Source organism: Anolis carolinensis, unplaced genomic scaffold (genome assembly GCF_035594765.1).
Source record: "Anolis carolinensis isolate JA03-04 unplaced genomic scaffold, rAnoCar3.1.pri scaffold_7, whole genome shotgun sequence".
NCBI lineage: Eukaryota > Metazoa > Chordata > Lepidosauria > Squamata > Dactyloidae > Anolis > Anolis carolinensis.
In genome coordinates this window covers 35,524,286-35,542,949 of record NW_026943818.1, presented here as the reverse complement: position 1 = coordinate 35,542,949, position 18,664 = coordinate 35,524,286, and the positions used below count along the sequence as shown (strand labels likewise).

The 18,664-nt window shown below is 45.9% G+C and overlaps 1 protein-coding gene across 5 annotated transcripts in view; it reads right to left on the bottom strand.

The window, feature by feature from the left end:
* Positions 1–18,664, bottom strand: part of LOC100565868 (transducin-like enhancer protein 1) — a 51,576-nt gene that overhangs the window by 5,473 nt on the left and 27,439 nt on the right. For all 5 annotated transcript variants that reach the window (XM_062960396.1, XM_062960397.1, XM_062960398.1 and 2 more), the window contains 8 exons: positions 17,334–17,438; positions 16,368–16,412; positions 12,812–12,970; positions 12,439–12,598; positions 12,150–12,331; positions 11,256–11,335; positions 3,483–3,732; positions 1,539–1,786 (listed from right to left, as the gene is read on the bottom strand). In XM_062960396.1, the coding sequence (XP_062816466.1) occupies positions 1,539–1,786; positions 3,483–3,732; positions 11,256–11,335; positions 12,150–12,331; positions 12,439–12,598; positions 12,812–12,970; positions 16,368–16,412; positions 17,334–17,438 (1,229 nt within the window). The remainder of the gene's footprint in view (positions 1–1,538; positions 1,787–3,482; positions 3,733–11,255; positions 11,336–12,149; positions 12,332–12,438; positions 12,599–12,811; positions 12,971–16,367; positions 16,413–17,333; positions 17,439–18,664) is intronic.

Below are 18,664 nucleotides of genomic sequence, written 5' to 3'. Positions count from 1 at the left end.
ATACTTGAATCCCAAAACCAATGGCTTGATTTGAAACATGGACCAGGAACTTAGGCTTAGTTTCCTCCTCCAAATGCTATGTTGCCTGAACTACCATATATACTCAAATGTTAGCAGAGTTTTTAGTCCTTTTTTAGGACTGAAAAAGCCCCCTCGATTTATACTCACCTTATATTAGGGTCGGCTTATGCTCGAGTATATATGGTACATTTATTAATTTTCTCTATTATTATTGGTATTATTACACTTTTTATTTTACTCTATTTATTATTATTAATACATTTATTATTTCACTTTAATATTATTGTTATTACATGTATTATTTTACTCTATTATTACATGTATTATTTTACTCTATTTATTATTACATTTATTATTTTACTGAATTTATTATTGTTATCATCATTACATTTATAATTTTTACTCTATTATTATTAATACATTTATTATTTCACTTTGATATTATTGTTATATGTATTATTTTACTGTATTTCCTATTACATTTATTATTTTACTGAATTTATTATTATTATCATCATTACATTTATAAATTTTACTCTATTATTATTCAAAGGATACATTGAAGAAGATGGGAGTAGTGATTTAATCAGAGTTGGACAGTCTTATCTTAAATTAGAGTTTTGTAATTCAAAAACATTTAACCTACCGATGCCTCAATTAATTTTATTCGTATCTGTTTTTATTTCTGAAATTTACCACTCTCGGCTTATACTTGAGTCAATGTTTTCCAAGTTTTTTTGTGGTAAAATTAGGTGCCTCAGCTTATATTTGGGTCGGCTTATACTCGAGTATATACGGGTAATACTAATAATATATTGTATATGCATATAATGTTAATAATATTATAATGTCATACAATATAATAATACACTATTACAATGGTTTATTTATATTACATGTAATATTACCAATAATATTACGATACAGTGTTATAGTACAATATAATAATCTATAATGCTTATATTGTGCTATATGAATAATATAATATATTGCATGTACATATGACTTGTAAGCCGCCCTCGCTAAAAGTGGTACCTATTTATATACTCGCATTTCGCTTTTGATCCGCTAGGTGGGCTAAAAATAATATAATATATTGCATATGCATATAATATTAATAATATTATAATGTAATACAATATAATAATAATACACTATTATAATGGCATCTTTATTTTTATTATTTCTGAAATTTACCACTCTTGGCTTATACTTGAGTCAACGTTTTCCCAGTGATTGTGGTAAAATTAGGTGCCTCGGCTTATATTCGAGTATATACGGTAGTTCAAGCAGGAGGAAACTAGGCCTTATACTATTCGGGTCGGCTTATACCCAAGTATATACAGTAACTTGAAAGTAAACAACTTGCCAATTAAAAGCTGCCCATGAAATCATATTGTTTCCCCTGAAATCTCTCCCCAGCTTTCCCATGCAAATGCTCTGCCCTGCGATATCTATTGTCTGCTCTGATCTGTAAATAATAATATCAACAACAACAACTTTATTTTTGTACTTACCTGACCAGCGTCTGGTTCTGGAGGTCCCAGACCACGATGTTGCCGTCGCTGCAGCAGGAGAAGCAGACCTTGGCGTCGGGGCTGATGGCCAAAGCGTAGCAAGCCGGGGCCGAAGAAGTCAACTCGGCCTTGATCCGGGGGGTCGGGGCCGCCAGGTCCCAGATGGAGAGGGTGCTGGCCTCGCCTCCCACGATCAGGCTGCGCCCGTCCGGAAGGAGCTTGCAGGACCGGATGTAGTTATCCCGATTCTAAGGACGTGAAACAGTGGAACAAGTTGCCTTGGTAGTTCTATAAATCCCCTTAGACTCCAAGGAGACTTGGGTTTGTTTTGAATATTGTTTTGATATTGTGTGGTAGGGCCTCGAGTCTACACTGCCATATAATCCAGTTCAAATCAGATCATATGTATTTTATAGGCAGTGTGGAAGAGGCCTAAGTAAGGCCTAACTCTGCCTATCCCCTGGGCTGAGTGGGTTGCTAGGAGACCAAGTGGGCGTAGCTTAGCCTTCTAACTGGCAGCAATTGGATAAAAACAATTTTTCCTCTCCCTCTAATTAGGACTTGATTTTTCTTTTTTTTCTTTTTTGTTGTATGAACGTAGAGGCCCCGGGTGTCATTAAATGGCTGAGTGGATTGCTAGGAGACGACGTGGGCGGGGCCTACCCTTCCAACTGGCAGCTAGGGGGGAAACGGCTTTTCCTGGTTCTCTAATTTGGACTTTATTTTTCTAGGCTTTTTCGTTCGAAGGACATATTTTGGACGACTATGTCTTTTGTGGCCCAATTTGGTGTGATTGGGTCCAGTGGTTTTGTTGTTTACTCCATAGTAAAAACGCACATTATCTTTATATGCAAGCAATAGTAATTCAAAGTTCAAAGTCAATAGAATGGATATATTAGAATATTGTTTTTTCTGTCGATCGGGCTTGGTCCCCATGTGATCCGCTCCAAGTCCCCTCGGGGAGATAGAATTGGGTTATTAATAATAATAATAATAATAATAATAATAATAAGTATTATTATTATTTATTAATATTATTAATTCATTACGAATGGTACCGACCTATAAGGAACCACTTTGGTTTTGTCACTTCATTAAGACCAAAATAATCAATTAGAGAAGCAATATCCATATTTTGGATGACTATTTCTTTTGTGGCCCAATTTGGTGTGATTGGGTCCAGTGGTTTTGTTGTTTTCGCGGAGATGGAAGCAGGTTGCAAATAATAATAAAAATTATTATTAATAATAATGATTTGTTATTAATGGTCCCGACCTATAAGGAACCACTTGGTTTTGTCACTTCATTAAGACCAAAATAATCAATTAGACAACCAACTCTCCATATGAGCAAAGCAGAAAAAATTGGGGACTCTTCCGACGCCTCCAATTCAATCTGATTTAACTCATACTGATGCTTTCTTCTCTTCAGATTCATAAAGTTGGGAGAAATCCCTAATTCCTTTGCTTTACTCGTATTGATGATCACTTCTCTTCTGGGAGCCCAGCTTACTGTCTATGTAAGCAGTTTGAAAATTAGGTACTGCTTAAGCGGGGAGGTTAATTTAATTTACGACATTGGCGATCAAAGAGCAAGGAGGAAATACTACGATCAAAAAGGACTCGGCGCCATCGTGGATGAAGCGACAACTCCCCCAATGGCAACATTGACTCCTCCAAGAATAAACATCAACGTGCAGACGGCCAATTCTCTCACTCCAGAAGCGACTTGCAGTTTCTCAAAGTCACAAAAAAAATTCCCAAAAACTTAATTTAAGCCCGACCAAGAGGCCATGAGTTCGTGCCCAACGCACCTGGGCTCCGAGGACTTCTCACAAATCACGTCCAGAAGCCGAAGTTGGAAAAGGTTGAGTGACCTCTTTCTATCTGTACGTGTTGTATGTCTAAAAATGGCCCTGAATGTTTGTGGTCCCGATCGGCTTACCAAGCAGTCCAGTTGTGCCACGGGGGTCTTGGTGCCCGGCTGGCCCACGTCCCAGACCTTCACGCAGCCCTTCCCGCCCGTGTAGACGTGCTGCGTGGAGTTGCTGATGGTGACGGCGCAGACCACCTCCCCATGGCCGAGCGTGTGGAGCTGGCGGGCATGGCGGGGGATGCCCGAGCCAATCAGGGCGTCCGGAGGGAAGGGCACCGGCTGCATTTGCCCGTCGGCACTCACGTGGAAGGAGTAGGCCCTGGGCAAGAACGGGAGGGAGACGGGCATGGTGCGGACGCAAGAACATCAGAGATCTTGGTCCCAGTTTAGGACAGAGGTCTCAATGCTTAGGCGGAGACCATAATGGGCACCAGGCATCATGCCATACCTTTCCCAATTTCCCGGTTTTCAGAGTGTTGCTCTTTATTTACTGTCCTGGTTTTAGAGATTATATTGCTCTGTATTATTATACCACAGTAATGATTACATATTATATTCATCATCTTATATTACATCTTATATCCAAGCCTCGCTTATCCAAGTTTCTGGATTATTAGTCAATGTTTTCAAAATATCGTGATATTTTGGTGCTAAATTCGTAAATACAGTAATTACAACATAACATGACTGCGTATTGAACTGCTTTTTCTGTCAAATTTGTTGTAAAACATGATGTTTTGGTGCTTAATTTGTAAAATCATAACCTAATTTGATGTTTAATAGGCTTTTCCTTAATCCCTCCTTATTATCCAACATATTCGCTTATCCAAGCTTCTGCCGGCCCATTTATGTTGGATAAGTGAGACTCTACTGTCGTTCAAAGTTTCTATTATAGCAAATCAGTTCTGAAAAACAAGGCAGCATGAACTCCACAATACAATCCAAACACAGAATCTAGGCAGGAACAAAAGCAAGGATCTATTTCCATGAGCAGAGACAAGGTAGGAGTTAAACTTCCAAAATCAATGTTGCTTTGTCTGAAATCTTTCCGTTTCACCCTTTTTAAGGACAGGTTGCTTACCTGTAACCGTGTTTCTTCGAGTGTACTCTGTGAATGCACACTAATGGAGAAGGCTGCACCTGCGCAGGCTCCAACGGATACTCTTCCAAGCTAAAGTTTGAAATTTGGCGGTAACCCCGCCCCTCTTCCCGGAGGGTATAAAGGGCGCCCTCCGCACCCGCTCTCCAGTTCCTACGCCGCAAAGGCAGCGAGAAAGGGAGAGGTTTGCATGTGGGGAAGGAAGGGCGGGATTGTGTGAATTCACAGAGTACACTCGAAGAAACACGGTTACAGGTAAGCAACCTGTCCTTTTTCTTCGTGTACTCTGTGAATGCACACTAATGGAGACTAGCAAGCTGAGGTGTAGGTAGGTGGGATAGCAAACCCGATAACCAGTCTAGTGTCCAAACAACACATTTATTGAGCACAAGGTTCAAAAACAAGCAAGTGCAACGGTCAAAGAAGCGATGCAATAGCATATAGTGCAAAAAAACCGATCCTTGATGTTAGGATCCAGAACATAATCACAACATTGTAAGTGAGCAATAGTCTGTAAGAAAATACAGAGGTAGGCATAAACTCATTCTCTGAAAACAGAGGGAGAAGTATTCAAACAAAAAATACATTTCAGTGCAGTGGGTAAGTATAGTACACAAGCACTACGTTAAAGAATCCCTGAGCACATCGATTACAAACGGGGTGGATGACAACGGTCAGCCTGTAAGAAGGATAAACCCGAAAACTGGTTTTGAGTAAGGCAACAACCTTAGGTAAGGCAGGAGGAAAGGACGGACCTGGCAAAGGCCGAGTCCTTGAGGTTCTTTGAGTCCATCCTGTAGTGTGAAACAAAGGTGGATGGAGTGGACCAGATAGCCGCTCGACAGATGGAGTCGAGAGGGACGCCCCTCAGGAAGGCCGTAGAGGTGGAAAGGCCCCTCGTAGATCTAGGGCGGATCGAAGAGGGGGGTTGGCGTTTGGCCAGCTGATAAGCGAGCTCGATGGTCTGAGCAATCCAGTGTGAGAGTCTTTGGGAAGAAAGTGGTTCGCCCAGTTTATGGGTAGCGTAAGCCACAAACAGTCTAGGCGACTTACGTATGTCCTTAGTCCTGTCCTTGTAGAAAAGGAGGGCTCTCCTGACATCGAGGAGATGGAGTTTCCGTTCCAGAGAAGAAGAAGGATTGGGGAAGAAAGCAGGAAGTATTATGTCCTGGTTCAGGTGAAAAGCAGAGACCACCTTAGGTAGGAAGGTGATGTCCGGGCGAAGGACAGCCCTGTCGTGGTGGAAACGGAGATAGGGTTCGTCCACCCGGAGAGCAGCCAGTTCCGAAGGCCTGCGCGCAGAGGTGATAGCGATAAGGAAGGCAGTCTTCCAAGAGAGAAGGTGAAGGTCTGCAGAGGCCATAGGTTCGAAGGGAGCTGAGGCTAGTTGAGAAAGAACGAGTTCGAGGCTCCATCCGGGAGTCGGAGGTTGAACTGGAGGGTGCAAGTTGTTGTAACCTCGAAGGAAGGTCTTAATGAGGTTGTTAGAAAAGAGAGAGGGTTGTCCCTGACGTTGGAAATGCCAGGAGAGGGCAGCGAGATAGGATTTTATCGAGGCCAGAGAAAGTTGACGATCCGCAAGGGAAAGTAGGAAGTCCATGACCAGCGGGATCGAAGTAGAGGCGGGATCGACGTGTCGGTCCCGAAGGAAAGTCTGGAATTTTGCCAGCTTGTAAGCATAGGCCTTCGATGTGGCCGGTTTGTGAGCGGCGCGAAGGATCGCCTGCAGGTCTGGGTGGAGAGAATTTAAGGAAGTATCCTCCAGGCAGTCAGGTGTAGGGACGGGACGTCGGGGTGGAGGACCTGTCCCTTCTGCGAAGATAGTAGATGAGGGAGAGTTGGGAGAGTGCGGGGAGGATGCGCACACATCTGGAGTAGCGTGGGATACCACGGCTGGCGTGGCCATGCAGGGGCGATCAGGATGGCCGATGTCGGTGTTAGATAGAGTCTCTCTATTACTCTCGAGATGAGAGGGAAGGGAGGAAATAGATAGACGGGTTCGAGAGTCCAGTCGAGGAGAAACGCGTCTCCGAGACAGCCCGGAGTCGAGTTTGGAGGTAGTCTCGCTCCGAAGCGAGGAAGTTGAGCGTTCGAGGGGGAGGCAAAAAGGTCCAGGGCTGGCCAGCCCCAATCGTCAAAGACGGATTTCAGGATCTCGGGATCGAGACGCCACTCGTGGGGGGAGGTCGTTATTCTGCTTAGAGAGTCTGCTAGAGTGTTTTGAGCCCCCGGAAGGTGAACTGCCGACAGAGTTATGTGTCTCGCTATGCACCATAGCCAAATGTCCATCGAGAGAGCCATGAGTTTTCTCGAGCCCGTACCCCCTTGTTTGTTGATGTAGTACATGGCTACTACGTTGTCCGTTTGGATTAGAACAGACTTGTGGGGAAGAAAGCGAGCAAACGCCCGGAGGGCTTTGAAGATTGATAACAGTTCTAGAAAGTTTATGTGGTGAGACCTTTCTTGGGTGGACCACAGGTCCCTGACGGTGAGGTACGACATATGGGCTCCCCACGCAAAATTGGAGGCGTCGGTCGTGATGGTGACTGACGGTAGGGAGGGATGGAAGGGAAGCCCCACACAAACGTTCGCTGGGTCCTGCCACCAACGAAGGGAGAGGCGAACGTGGTTCGGTACCGTGAGAAACATTGAGCTCGGATGCCGATGGGGTTTGAAAGAGTCTATAAACCATCTCTGGAGAGGTCTGAGACGTAATCTGGCGAAAGGGGTAACCATGACCGTGGAGGCCATGTGACCCAGAAGAACTTGGACCGCGTGGGCTCGGATCCTGCGGTTGCGGAGGAGGAGAGAAAGGTGCTGTTGAAGGGCTAGGAACCTGTCCTTCGGTAGGGAGGCGGTTTCCGTGATGGAGTTGAAGAGAGCTCCAATAAAACGGATCTCTGTGGTTGGGAGGAGTTGAGACTTTGAGACATTCAACTGAAGGCCCAGCCGTTGCAGGAGAGAAAGAGTCTGTGAGACGTGGTTTTGAAGGGATGAGGGGTCGGACGCGACAATCATCCAATCGTCCAGATAAGGAAAGACCATAATGCCCTGTTTCCTGAGGTGCGCTGCCACCACGGCGACCACCTTTGTAAAGACCCTTGGGGCCGTGACGAGGCCGAAAGGGAGAACTGTGAACTGGTAAGAGTGTCCCAGGAGCTTGAAGGAAAGGAAGCGTCTGTGGGATCGACGCACCGAGACGTGGAAATACGCGTCGCGTAAGTCTATAGAGGCGAAGTAGTCTCCGTGTCAGAGCATCGGGAGGATGGAGGCCACTGAAACCATTCGAAATTTTGAAGGCAGAATGAAGAGGTTTAGAGCCCGTAGGTCGAGGATAGGCCGAAGACCTCCGCCCCGCTTGGGAACCGTAAAGTATCTCGAGAAGAAACCTCGAGTGTCCTGCTCGGAAGGAGAAGGCTGGATTGCGCCCTTCGCCAGAAGGGAGTCGACCTCGGCGCATATTTCCGGTGAAGGGTCGGTGTGGAGGATGTGACCCGTGGGTGGCAAGGTTTCGAATTCCAAGGCATAGCCGTCTCTGACAATGCGAAGAACCCAGGCATCTGAGGTGATAGACTCCCATTCGCGGTAGAAAGGAGCTAGGCGGTCGAGAAAAGAACAGAGAGGAAGGATCTGGTCGGGGCCTAGGAACGGCATGGTAGTGGCAGTAGTAGTGGAGATAGAAAGATCCCCGAGAGAGTGGGCGTCAGGCCCGTCGTTGGGGTTGTGGCATAGCTGCAGGACCTTTGCCCCGACCTTTCGGGACCTGGTGCTGGCGGCGAGGTTGTTGCTGATGACTGTGGTGACTCGAGCTCGACGAGCGTCGAAACGGCTGGTGACGAAAAGGCTGAGGGTAGCGACGGTACCGTTGCGGGAACCATCGGGTCCGCTGAGCCTGAGGTTGATCGGTCCCGCACTTTGTTGCGAGAATCTTGAAGTCGTGATTGGACTTAAGTTTGTCATCAGTGCCAGAATTGAAAAGGCCTTGGGTGTCGAAAGGAAGGTCTTCGATCACCTGTCGAGAGGAAGAAGAGAGTCCTGAGGACCGAAGCCATGCATGTCGTCTGATCGCGACCGCGTGGGCAATCATTTTTCCGGCGGTATCACCGGTATGCTTAGCCATTTGAATTTGGTGGTGTGCGAGAGAGTCCGCCTCCTGTTGGAGGGTCGAAAGGACTGACCGGTCTTCGTCAGAAAGCTTGGCGAAGAAGGGTTGGGCTTTCTCCCAGAGGATCTGTTGATAAGCGCCCATGCAGGCCCCGTAGTTTGCCATACGGCAAAGGAGGAGAGCACCGGAGTACAGCTTGCGGCCTACCACATCGAAGCGTTTGCCCTCTCTGTCGGCAGGGGAGTTGGAGTGTCGACCCGACGATTGGGAGGCCTTTACCACCATGGAGTTTGGGTCAGGGTGATGCTTGAGCCATTCCAAGGCTTCGTCATCGGTTCGGTACCAGGCCTCTATTTTCTTAGAGGTTGGAGGTATCGAAGATGGAGTCTTCCAAGATGCCTGGATTACGTCCAGGAGGTATGGAAGAAAAGGCAGCAAGGTGGCTGGCGGGGCTTGGGCTTGAACCCTCTTGAAAACGGGGTCGGTAACGGCCTTTGAAGTTTGTTTAATTTCCATCCCCAGAGCGTCTGCCATTCTGACCATCTGGTCGGAGAAAGCCCGAATATTATCCGTCGGGGAAGGTGGGTCGACCTCGTAGGCGTCGTGAGGCGGGGAGAGGTCGAGACCGAGAGAGACAACGGAGGCGGAGAGTATCGACTCGGGGCGTTCGATATCGGGGTCATCCTCCTCGGGCCCTTGAGGGGACCGGGGAGGAGAAACAAGCACAGAGTCCTGATGAGGTATTACCTCAGGAGCAGGGAGAGCCGGCTGTGGAGGAACGCCTTTGGACGCGGAGGCCTGGGCGGCGCGGGCTAAGCGCGTCATCTGTCTACCCCTCTCAGGTGTTTGAGCCGGGGGAAAGAGTTCTTGTCGAGCCGGAAGACGAGATGGTGCCGGCTGGGGAGCCTTAATAACTGTCCTGACCGACTGGTCGGGGGAGGCTTGAGCGTCCGCATCCGAGGACTGACCATGAGGAGAGGAAGAGGAGCGGAGGCGTTGTGCTGGTTGGATAGGAGAGGATCTCCTAGAGGAAGGCCCAGAGGAGGGGACGTCCTTCTTCGAAGACGCTGAGGAGGACGACCTCTGGATCATTCGTTTCTTTGCTGGGGGTTGTTTCGACACGACCCTCAGCGATTTTCCCGGCGTCGGGGGAATCGGGCACACAGCTGCCGAGTCAGATTGAGCCCGTCTGGATTCCTCCTGAGCCCTCTTGAAGGCAATCTTCATGGCGGAAGAAGATGGCGGCGAAGCCAGGCGGGATCGAGTGGAAATGGCCGAAGCCACCGAACTCGAAGTTGATGAAGGGCCCATCTTGCCCGACCGGGTGGATACCGTAGCAGGGCGGTTTGGTCGGTCGCGGTCTCGAGGTTTTAGATGATACCGACGGAGCAGGCCTGGACGCCATCGAGGCCGAGGTGGAAGTGGAAGCCTCAGGAGCAAGAGTTTTCTCGTAAAGAGCTGCACGGAGTCTCGCAGCTCTATTTCTTCTGGCCTGAGCTGTAAAGGCCAGGCAAAAACGGCAGGTACCGACGACGTGGCTTTCGCCAAGGCAGAAAAGGCACTTAGTGTGGCCGTCGGAATCTGGAATCTTAGCGGCACACTGAGTGCACCGTTTAAAACGCGTGGTTGACATAAGAACGAAGAGTCCGAAGTGAGCTTTGCGGCAGAAAAAAAGGAACTGGAGAGCGGGCGCGGAGGGCGCCCTTTATACCCTCCGGGAAGAGGGGCGGGGTTACCGCCAAATTTCAAACTTTAGCTTGGAAGAGTATCCGTTGGAGCCTGCGCAGGCGCAGCCTTCTCCATTAGTGTGCATTCACAGAGTACACGAAGAAAAACCAAGCTTACAAGCTAGGAATGCATTCCTCTGACCTTGGGTTCCTACACGTTTGTTAGCAATTCTCACAGAACATCTGGGGCAAACTCTATTTATTTATTTATTTATTTGCTACATTTATATGCCGACTCAGAGCAGCTTACAAATTAAATGTACATACAATATTATATTAGCATAGTACAATACTGGTAATAAAATTACCATATTGTACTGTATCAATATATTGTAATATTATTAATAATATTACATGTAAAATATAATATATAATTAATATTATTATCTTAACCTTAATCCTGTATCTCTATCTATGGAAGACTCCTCTGAGTCACTGCCAGAGCCACCTGGAACTTGTTGATGTTCAACATCTTGTGAAAGGTCACCCTTATCACTAACTTCAGCTTCCCTGCTAGCCTGCGGCCTCTCTGACAATTCAGAACCTTCAACATTTTCTCGGTCAGCCTGCATTTCTGACAGTTCAGAGCCTTCAATATTTCCTTGGTCAACCTGCATAAACCCAAATCCCCCTCCATCATCAGACTGAACCACAACATCACCCTCCTACAAAAATATGCCGCTTTGATGGGCTTGAGACCACAGATGAGCACCTCGATGCCAAGGACCACGTCGTGACATCAATTGGGAGACCCCAGGATTGGGGTACTGATGTTAAGGTGGAGACCATGAGGACGAGTTGTCTCTCTGCTCCAAGCACACTGCACCAAAGTTGGCCAGGGCTGTACGCAAAGGACTTTCAAGGGAGTAAACAAAGCCTGATATGTAAATACAGAAATGTCAATCACTCACGGTTTCGCCGAAGGCACCCCGGTCTGCATCCCGGCGGAGAGCGCTGGCACCCGCAGGTGAGAGTGCGGATCATAGGCCACCTAACCCAAGAAAAAGGTGAATAGGAGTTAAACCCTCATCTCAAAAATAAGCCAAAGTTGATGAAACTTGGTGACCCCCAACCATCTATATATATAAAAATGTAATGTGCGTTTTTCCCATGGAGTAAACAACAAAACCACTGGACCAAATCACACCAAATTTGGCCACAAAAGACATAGTCATCCCATCTATGTCTTTTCATAAAAAACCCTAGAAAATTAGGTCCAAATTGCAGAAAACCTCCAAAACCAAAAATTATAAACCACGCATGCACAGAGCCCCCCCCCCCCCCGGAAACTTGGTGACGTTAGCCAGGTGGGTGGGGCTTCAACCAGAGCCAGCTAACACCTCCCAACAAAGGATTCCTCCTCGGAGTCATCATCATAATCATTATTATTATTATTATTGGGTTACTGGGAACCATCAAAATGAACAAAACCTGGCAGCCACCATTGGTGGCCCCCAACCATCTATATATATAAAAAGGTAATGTACGTTTGTAGGACTGACTAAACAACAAAACCACTGGACCACATCACACCAAATTTGGCCACAAAAGACATAGTCCCCCAATCTATGTCTTTCCATCAAAAAAACTTAGAAAAATAAAGTCCACATAACAAAAAAAACCCCATTGCTTACCACGCATGCGCAGAGGCTCCCTGGGAACTGAACTGCGCAGGGCTTCAACCAGAGCTAGCTAACACCCCCCAACAAAGGATTCCCCCAGAGAGGAAACAACCATGCTTTGAAGCTGCAAGCCGGGCACAGCTAGTAACATTATACAAAGGTATCACGCTGGAAATGGCTCACCAGAGGGGACCGCCCGTAGGCCGTGGCCCCCACCACGGCTGCCCCATTCAGCTGGGGGCTCATGAGGTGCAGTCCGGAGTAAGCGCTCGCCCCGGGCATCTCCCCGTTGGCGGAGGCATGGGCCACGCTGAAAGCCGCCTGGTAGGAGCTCTGAACGGTCAGCGGGTTTCGGAGGCTCAGGGCTGGAGGAGAGAAGGAAAGGCTTCTGCAACGGTGGCCCATGATTATGAGGCTGGGTGGCCATCTGTCGGGAGGGATCGGATTGTTTCCCCTCCGGACGCCCCATTACCAAGCGATTCCACCGACTGTTTCGTGATCCCCGGGCGGAAGTGTGGCGTGCTGCTGTTGCTGGAGGAGGAAGAGGAGGAGGAGGAGGAACCCGGCGCCGGACCTTCGCCTTGAGAAGTCGGGGTGCTGGACTTCAGGCCAGGAGTGACCGCTTTCTCAACCTGAAAAGGAAAACGCTGCATTATGATCTCCAACACTTGCAGTGTTGGGGTTCTTGGGGGACTCATCCCTAACTTATATCTCTTGGTGTGTCTCAACATTGTTTACAACTTGTGGCAAATCTTTCTCAGAGACGAAAGGTTTGCCATTGCCTCCCTCCATGGCCGTGTGGGTGTGATGTGCCCAAATAATCAGCAGAAGATGCGAAGACCTACCACGACACCGTCTTTTGCGGAGCGTGTTGGGGAAGCGCTGCCCGAGGAGGCCATGGAAGTGGGGCTCAGCGGGAGCGTCTCCTTCCTCTGGAGCGGGGCCTTGTCCACCCCGTTCTCCCGGGACGAGAAAGAGCGGACGCTGTGCGGAGAAGAAGGGTCCTGCGGGAGGGAAGAAAACTCGGGTCAAAGGGATTCCCAAAGTGGGTGCTACTGCCCCTCGGTGGGCGCTGGAGTGATCCAGGGGGGCGGTGATGGCACCTATTAGGACACACAGGGGGCGGGGCAGGGGAGGGGCGGGGCCTCTTCCCAAGAGCCCGAGACAGGGCTGAGCCTCTATACTTCTCCTGAGGCACTTCTTGGGACACAGAGGGTGGAGCTAGAGAAGGGGGCAGGGCCTCCTTCCAAGAGCCAGAGACAGGGCTGAGCCTCTATATCTCTCCTGAGAGGCCTTTCAGGACTAAAGGGCGGGGCTGGGGTGTGGGCGGGGCCTCTTCCAAAAAGCACAAGACAGGGCTGAGCCTCTATATCTCTCCTGAGAGGCCTTTCAGGACTAAAGGGCGGGGCTGGGGTGTGGGCGGGGCCTCTTCCAAAAAGCACAAGACAGGGCTGAGCCTCTATATCTCTCCTGAGAGGCCTTTCAGGACTAAAGGGCGGGGCTGGGGTGTGGGCGGGGCCTCTTCCAAAAAGCACAAGACAGGGCTGAGCCTCTATATCTCTCCTGAGAGGCCTTTCAGGACTAAAGGGCGGGGCTGGGGTGTGGGCGGGGCCTCTTCCAAAAAGCACAAGACAGGGCTGAGCCTCTATATCTCTCCTGAGAGGCCTTTCAGGACTAAAGGGCGGGGCTGGGGTGTTGGCAGGGCCTCCTTCCAAGAGCCAGAGACAGGGCTGAACCTCTATATCTCTCCTGAGAGGCCTTTCAGGACTAAAGGGCGGGGCTGGGGTGTGGGCGGGGCCTCTTCCAAAAAGCACAAGACAGGGCTGAGCCTCTATATCTCTCCTGAGAGGCCTTTCAGGACTAAAGGGCGGGGCTGGGGTGTGGGCGGGGCCTCTTCCAAAAAGCACAAGACAGGGCTGAGCCTCTATATCTCTCCTGAGAGGCCTTTCAGGACTAAAGGGCGGGGCTGGGGTGTTGGCAGGGCCTCCTTCCAAGAGCCAGAGATAGGGCTGAGCCTCTATATCTCTCCTGAGAGGCCTTTCAGGACTAAAGGGCGGGGTTGGGGTGTGGGCGGGGCCTCCTTCCAAGAGCCAGAGACAGGGCTGAGCCTCTATACCTCCCCTGAGAGGCCTTTGCGGACTAAACACAGAACAGTAATCTAGTTAAATGGGGCAGGGCCTCTTCCAAAAAGCACAAGACAGGGCTGAGCCTCTACATACCTCCCCTGAAGCAATTAGAACACGGGGGCGGGGTATAGAGGTTCAGCCCCGTCAGGCACTTGGAAAGAGGCCCCGCCCCCTCCTCTAGCCCCGCCCCCTGTGTCCTGGCAGGCGCCGCAGGACAGGGATAGATGCTCAGCCCTGCCTCAGAGCTCGTAACTCCGCCCATCCCAGTCCTGACCGCCCATTTGTGGCCCCGCCCACCTCCCCCTCCCAGCCCTGCATCTTGGACTGGGGAGAGGCTCAGCCCCACCCTCTTGAGCAGGAGCCACGCCCACCCCGCTAAGCCACGCCCCCTTTCCAGGGGTGCTGAGTAATATTTTTTCTGGAAAGCGTGCGGTAGGCCAAATAAGTTTGGGAACCACTGGTTTACAGAGTAAACACAGAGTAAATTTAAGCCTGACCAAGAAGCAATGAGATCGTGCCGAATGCACCTGGGCTTCAAGGACTTATCACAGATTCTCTCAGAATGTCTAATTTATTCGTCTATTTTTCACTCCCTTCGTTCTCAAACCTAATCTGGCTTCTTGGGAAAACTCCTCATTGGCAAAATGTTGTTTGGGATTCCTGTGCTCGTTCCCAGGCAACAGAAAGATTTTCAGTTTCCTTGTGAAACAGCCTTCAGCCAACGGGGAGTTTTCCCGAGAAGGCAAATTAGGTTTGAGAATGAAGGGAGTGAAAAATAGATTAATTAATTAAACGTTCTGAGAGAATCTCTGAGAAGTCCTTGAAGCCCAGGTGCATTCGGCAAGATGTCATGGCCTCTTGGTCGGGCTTAAATTAAGTGATGTTTACTCTGTGCCAAACTTGGATATAATCTTTATATATAAAAGAGTGATGGAATCAGGGCACCGGACAAAACAACAAAACTACAGCCCCCTCCAACCTCGAAATTTGACAACACAACCCATCATCCACGCCTCTAGGTTGATACAACAAAAAGAAAAGAAAAATAAAGTCCTAATTAGAGGGACAGGAATAATTGTTTTTATCCAATTGCTGCCAGTTAGAGGGCTAAGCTCCGCCCACTTGGTCTCCTAGCAACCTACTCAGCCCAGGGGACAGGTGAGTTAGGCCTCACTTAGGCCTTTTCCACAGATTATCTGATTTTAACTGGATTATATGGCAGTGTACAAATCGAATCATAGAATCAGACAGTTAAGAGAGACCCCTAAAAGATCCAGTGCAACCCAACTCTGCAATTGGACGATACAATCCAAGCACTCCCAACAGATGGCCAGCCAGCCTCTTAATAATAATAATAATAATAATAAGAAGAAGAAGAAGAAGAAGATCATACAATCCTAAGGTTAGCAGATACCCCTAAGGATCATCCAGTTCAACTTCCTTATATCATGCAGGAGGACACAATCCAACCACTCCTGACAGATGGCCATCCAATATCTGCACAATAATAATACACATCGAATCATAGCATCAGACAGTTAGGAGACACCCCTAAAGGCTATCCAGTCCAACCCAATTCTGCCATGCAGGGCACAATCCAAACACTCCCAACAGATGACCACCCAGCCTCTCAATACTAATTCTACTACTACTACTAATAATAATATCAACAACAACAACATCATACAATCCTAAGGTTTGGAGTGACCCCTAAGGATCATCCAGATCAACTTCCTTCTACCATGCAGGTGGACACAATCCAAGCACTCCTGACAGATGGCCATCCAGCCTCTACATAATAACGATGATGAAGAAGATGATGATGATGATAATAATAATAAGACAACCATACAACAGACATTCAATACAACCACTACCTCAACAATTTCTCAATAACACCACCAGACAACGCCACAGCAACGCGTGGCCGGGCACAGCTAGTAATAATAATAATAATAATAATAATAATAATAATAATTTTATTTTTCTACCCTGGCTCTATCTCCCCAAAGGGGACTCAGGGCAGGTTACACGGGGCCAAGCCCGAATAAAAACAATAGCAATATAAAACACAACAATAGACAAAAAACATGCACAATTATAAAAATTTAAACATTAGGATATCCCTGGTCGAGGCCTTTGGTTCCAATTAATGACTCCCAATGTCAAACGGTTCAACCAATATTGACCCGCTCCAATAACTTCAAAGACTAAGACCTGGCCCTAAACCATATTATTATTATTATTATTATTATTATAACCACAGAATACAGACCTCATCGACAACCAGGTTGTCTTCGCTCTTGTCTCCGTCACTCCCCTGGGAAAAAAAGTAAACAAAGCTCTGGATTAAATACAAGAGAAAAACACTTGACCGTATTGACCAGGGGTCCTCAAACTTTTTAAGCAGAGGCCCGGTCCACAATCCTTCAAACTATTGAGGGGCCAAATTATCATTTGAAAAAAAAATACAAATTCCTATGCACACTGCACATGTCTTATTTGCAGTGCAAAACAACAATACCAATTAAAGAACAATACAATATTTAAAAATGAAAACAATTTTAACCAACATAAACCTATCAGGATTTCAATAGGAAGTGTGGGCCTGCTACTGGCCAATGAGATAGTCAGGTTAATTAGGATTGTTGTTGTTGTGTGCCATCAAGTCATTTCAGACTTTGGGTGAGCCTAAGTCTAAAATTATTTATTTATTTATTTACTATATTTATTTACTACATTTATATCCCACCCTTCTCACCCCGAAGGGGACTCAGAGCAGCTCTATGTACATACAATATATTATTAGCATAGCACAATATTAGCATCATATATTACTATATTGAACTATACCACTATACTGTAATATTATATGTAATATATAACATATAATTAACATTATTATATGGTATTATTATTAGTATTATATTGTATAACATTATAATATTTTTATCAATATTATATGTATATACAATATATTATATTATTAAAACTGATATAAAAATATTATATTATAAAACTGAGGGCGGAGGCCAGGTAAATGACCTTGGAGGGCCGCATCCGGCCCCCGGGCCTTAGTTTGGGGACCCCTGGTATTGACTCATGTCTCGATTTCCCAAAACCCGAACCAAAAAATTGCAATTATTTTTATGCCCCGTAGACGCCTTTAAGGGTCATTAAATTGTTCAGTCAGTTAAAGAATTGAAGCTGAGAGAGGCACCCGTAACGGACGGGGACCTACATAGTCTGTGCCGTACTCTTTCTCCTCCGTTTTCCTCTTTTTGCTGCTGTTCAAATACTCCGAAATGGCCCGCATCCGTTCCCCGTTCGAGAGCATTAAGGAACTCTAGAAGACAGGAGAAAAGGGAGACAAGGACCTTATATTCTGGGAGTTGTAGTTCACCCACAACCAGGGAAATTCTGATCTCCACCAATGATGGATCTGGACCAAACTTGGCACATAGGACCACCTTGACTAACTCAACCTACTGGAGGGGTTTGAAAGGACTGACTCACCAGAGTGGGAGTTGTAGTTTACCGTGAACCTGAACCCCACCGAGAGCAAACTTGCCCAACATAACAAACCTTAAGTACTGATGGAGTTTATTACTACCCAAGCTAATAATAATGATGATGATGATGATGAAATAATAATAATAATGAAAAAATAATAAAATAAAAATGATGATGAAATAATAATAGTAATAAAATAATAATAATAATGAAAAAATAATAATGATGATGAAGAATGATGAAATAATAATAATGAAATAATAATAATAATGATGAAACAATAATAATAATGATGATGAAGAATGATGAAATAATAATAGTGAAATAATAATAATAATGATGATGAAGAATGATGAAATAATAATAATAATGAAATAATAATAATAATGATGAAGAATGATGAAATAATAATAATGATGATGAAATAATAATAATAATGATGATGAAATAATAATAATAATAATGAAATAATAATAATGATGAAGAATGATGAAATAATAATAATAATAATGAAATAATAATGATGATGATGAAATAATAATGATGATGATGTAGAATGATGAAATAATAATAATAATGAAATAATAATAATGATGAAGAATGATAAAAAATAATAATAATGAAATAATAATAATGCTGATGATGAAGAATGATGAAATAATAATAATAATGAAATAATAACAATAATGATGAAGAATGATGAAATAATAATAATGATGATGAAATAATAATAATAATAATAATGAATGATGACATAATAATAATGAAATAATAATAATAATGATGATGATGAATGATGAAATAGTAATAATGATGATGAAATAATAATGATGATGAATGATGAAATAATAATAAAAATGAAATAATAATAATGATGGTGATGAAATAATAATGAAATAATAATAATAATGAAATAAAATAATAATAATAATAATAATGAAATAATAATAATACAGTAGAGTCTCACTTATCCAACACTCACTTATCCAATGTTCTGGATTATCCAACGCATTTTTGTAGTCAATGTTTTCAATGCATTGTGATATTTTGGTGCTAAAT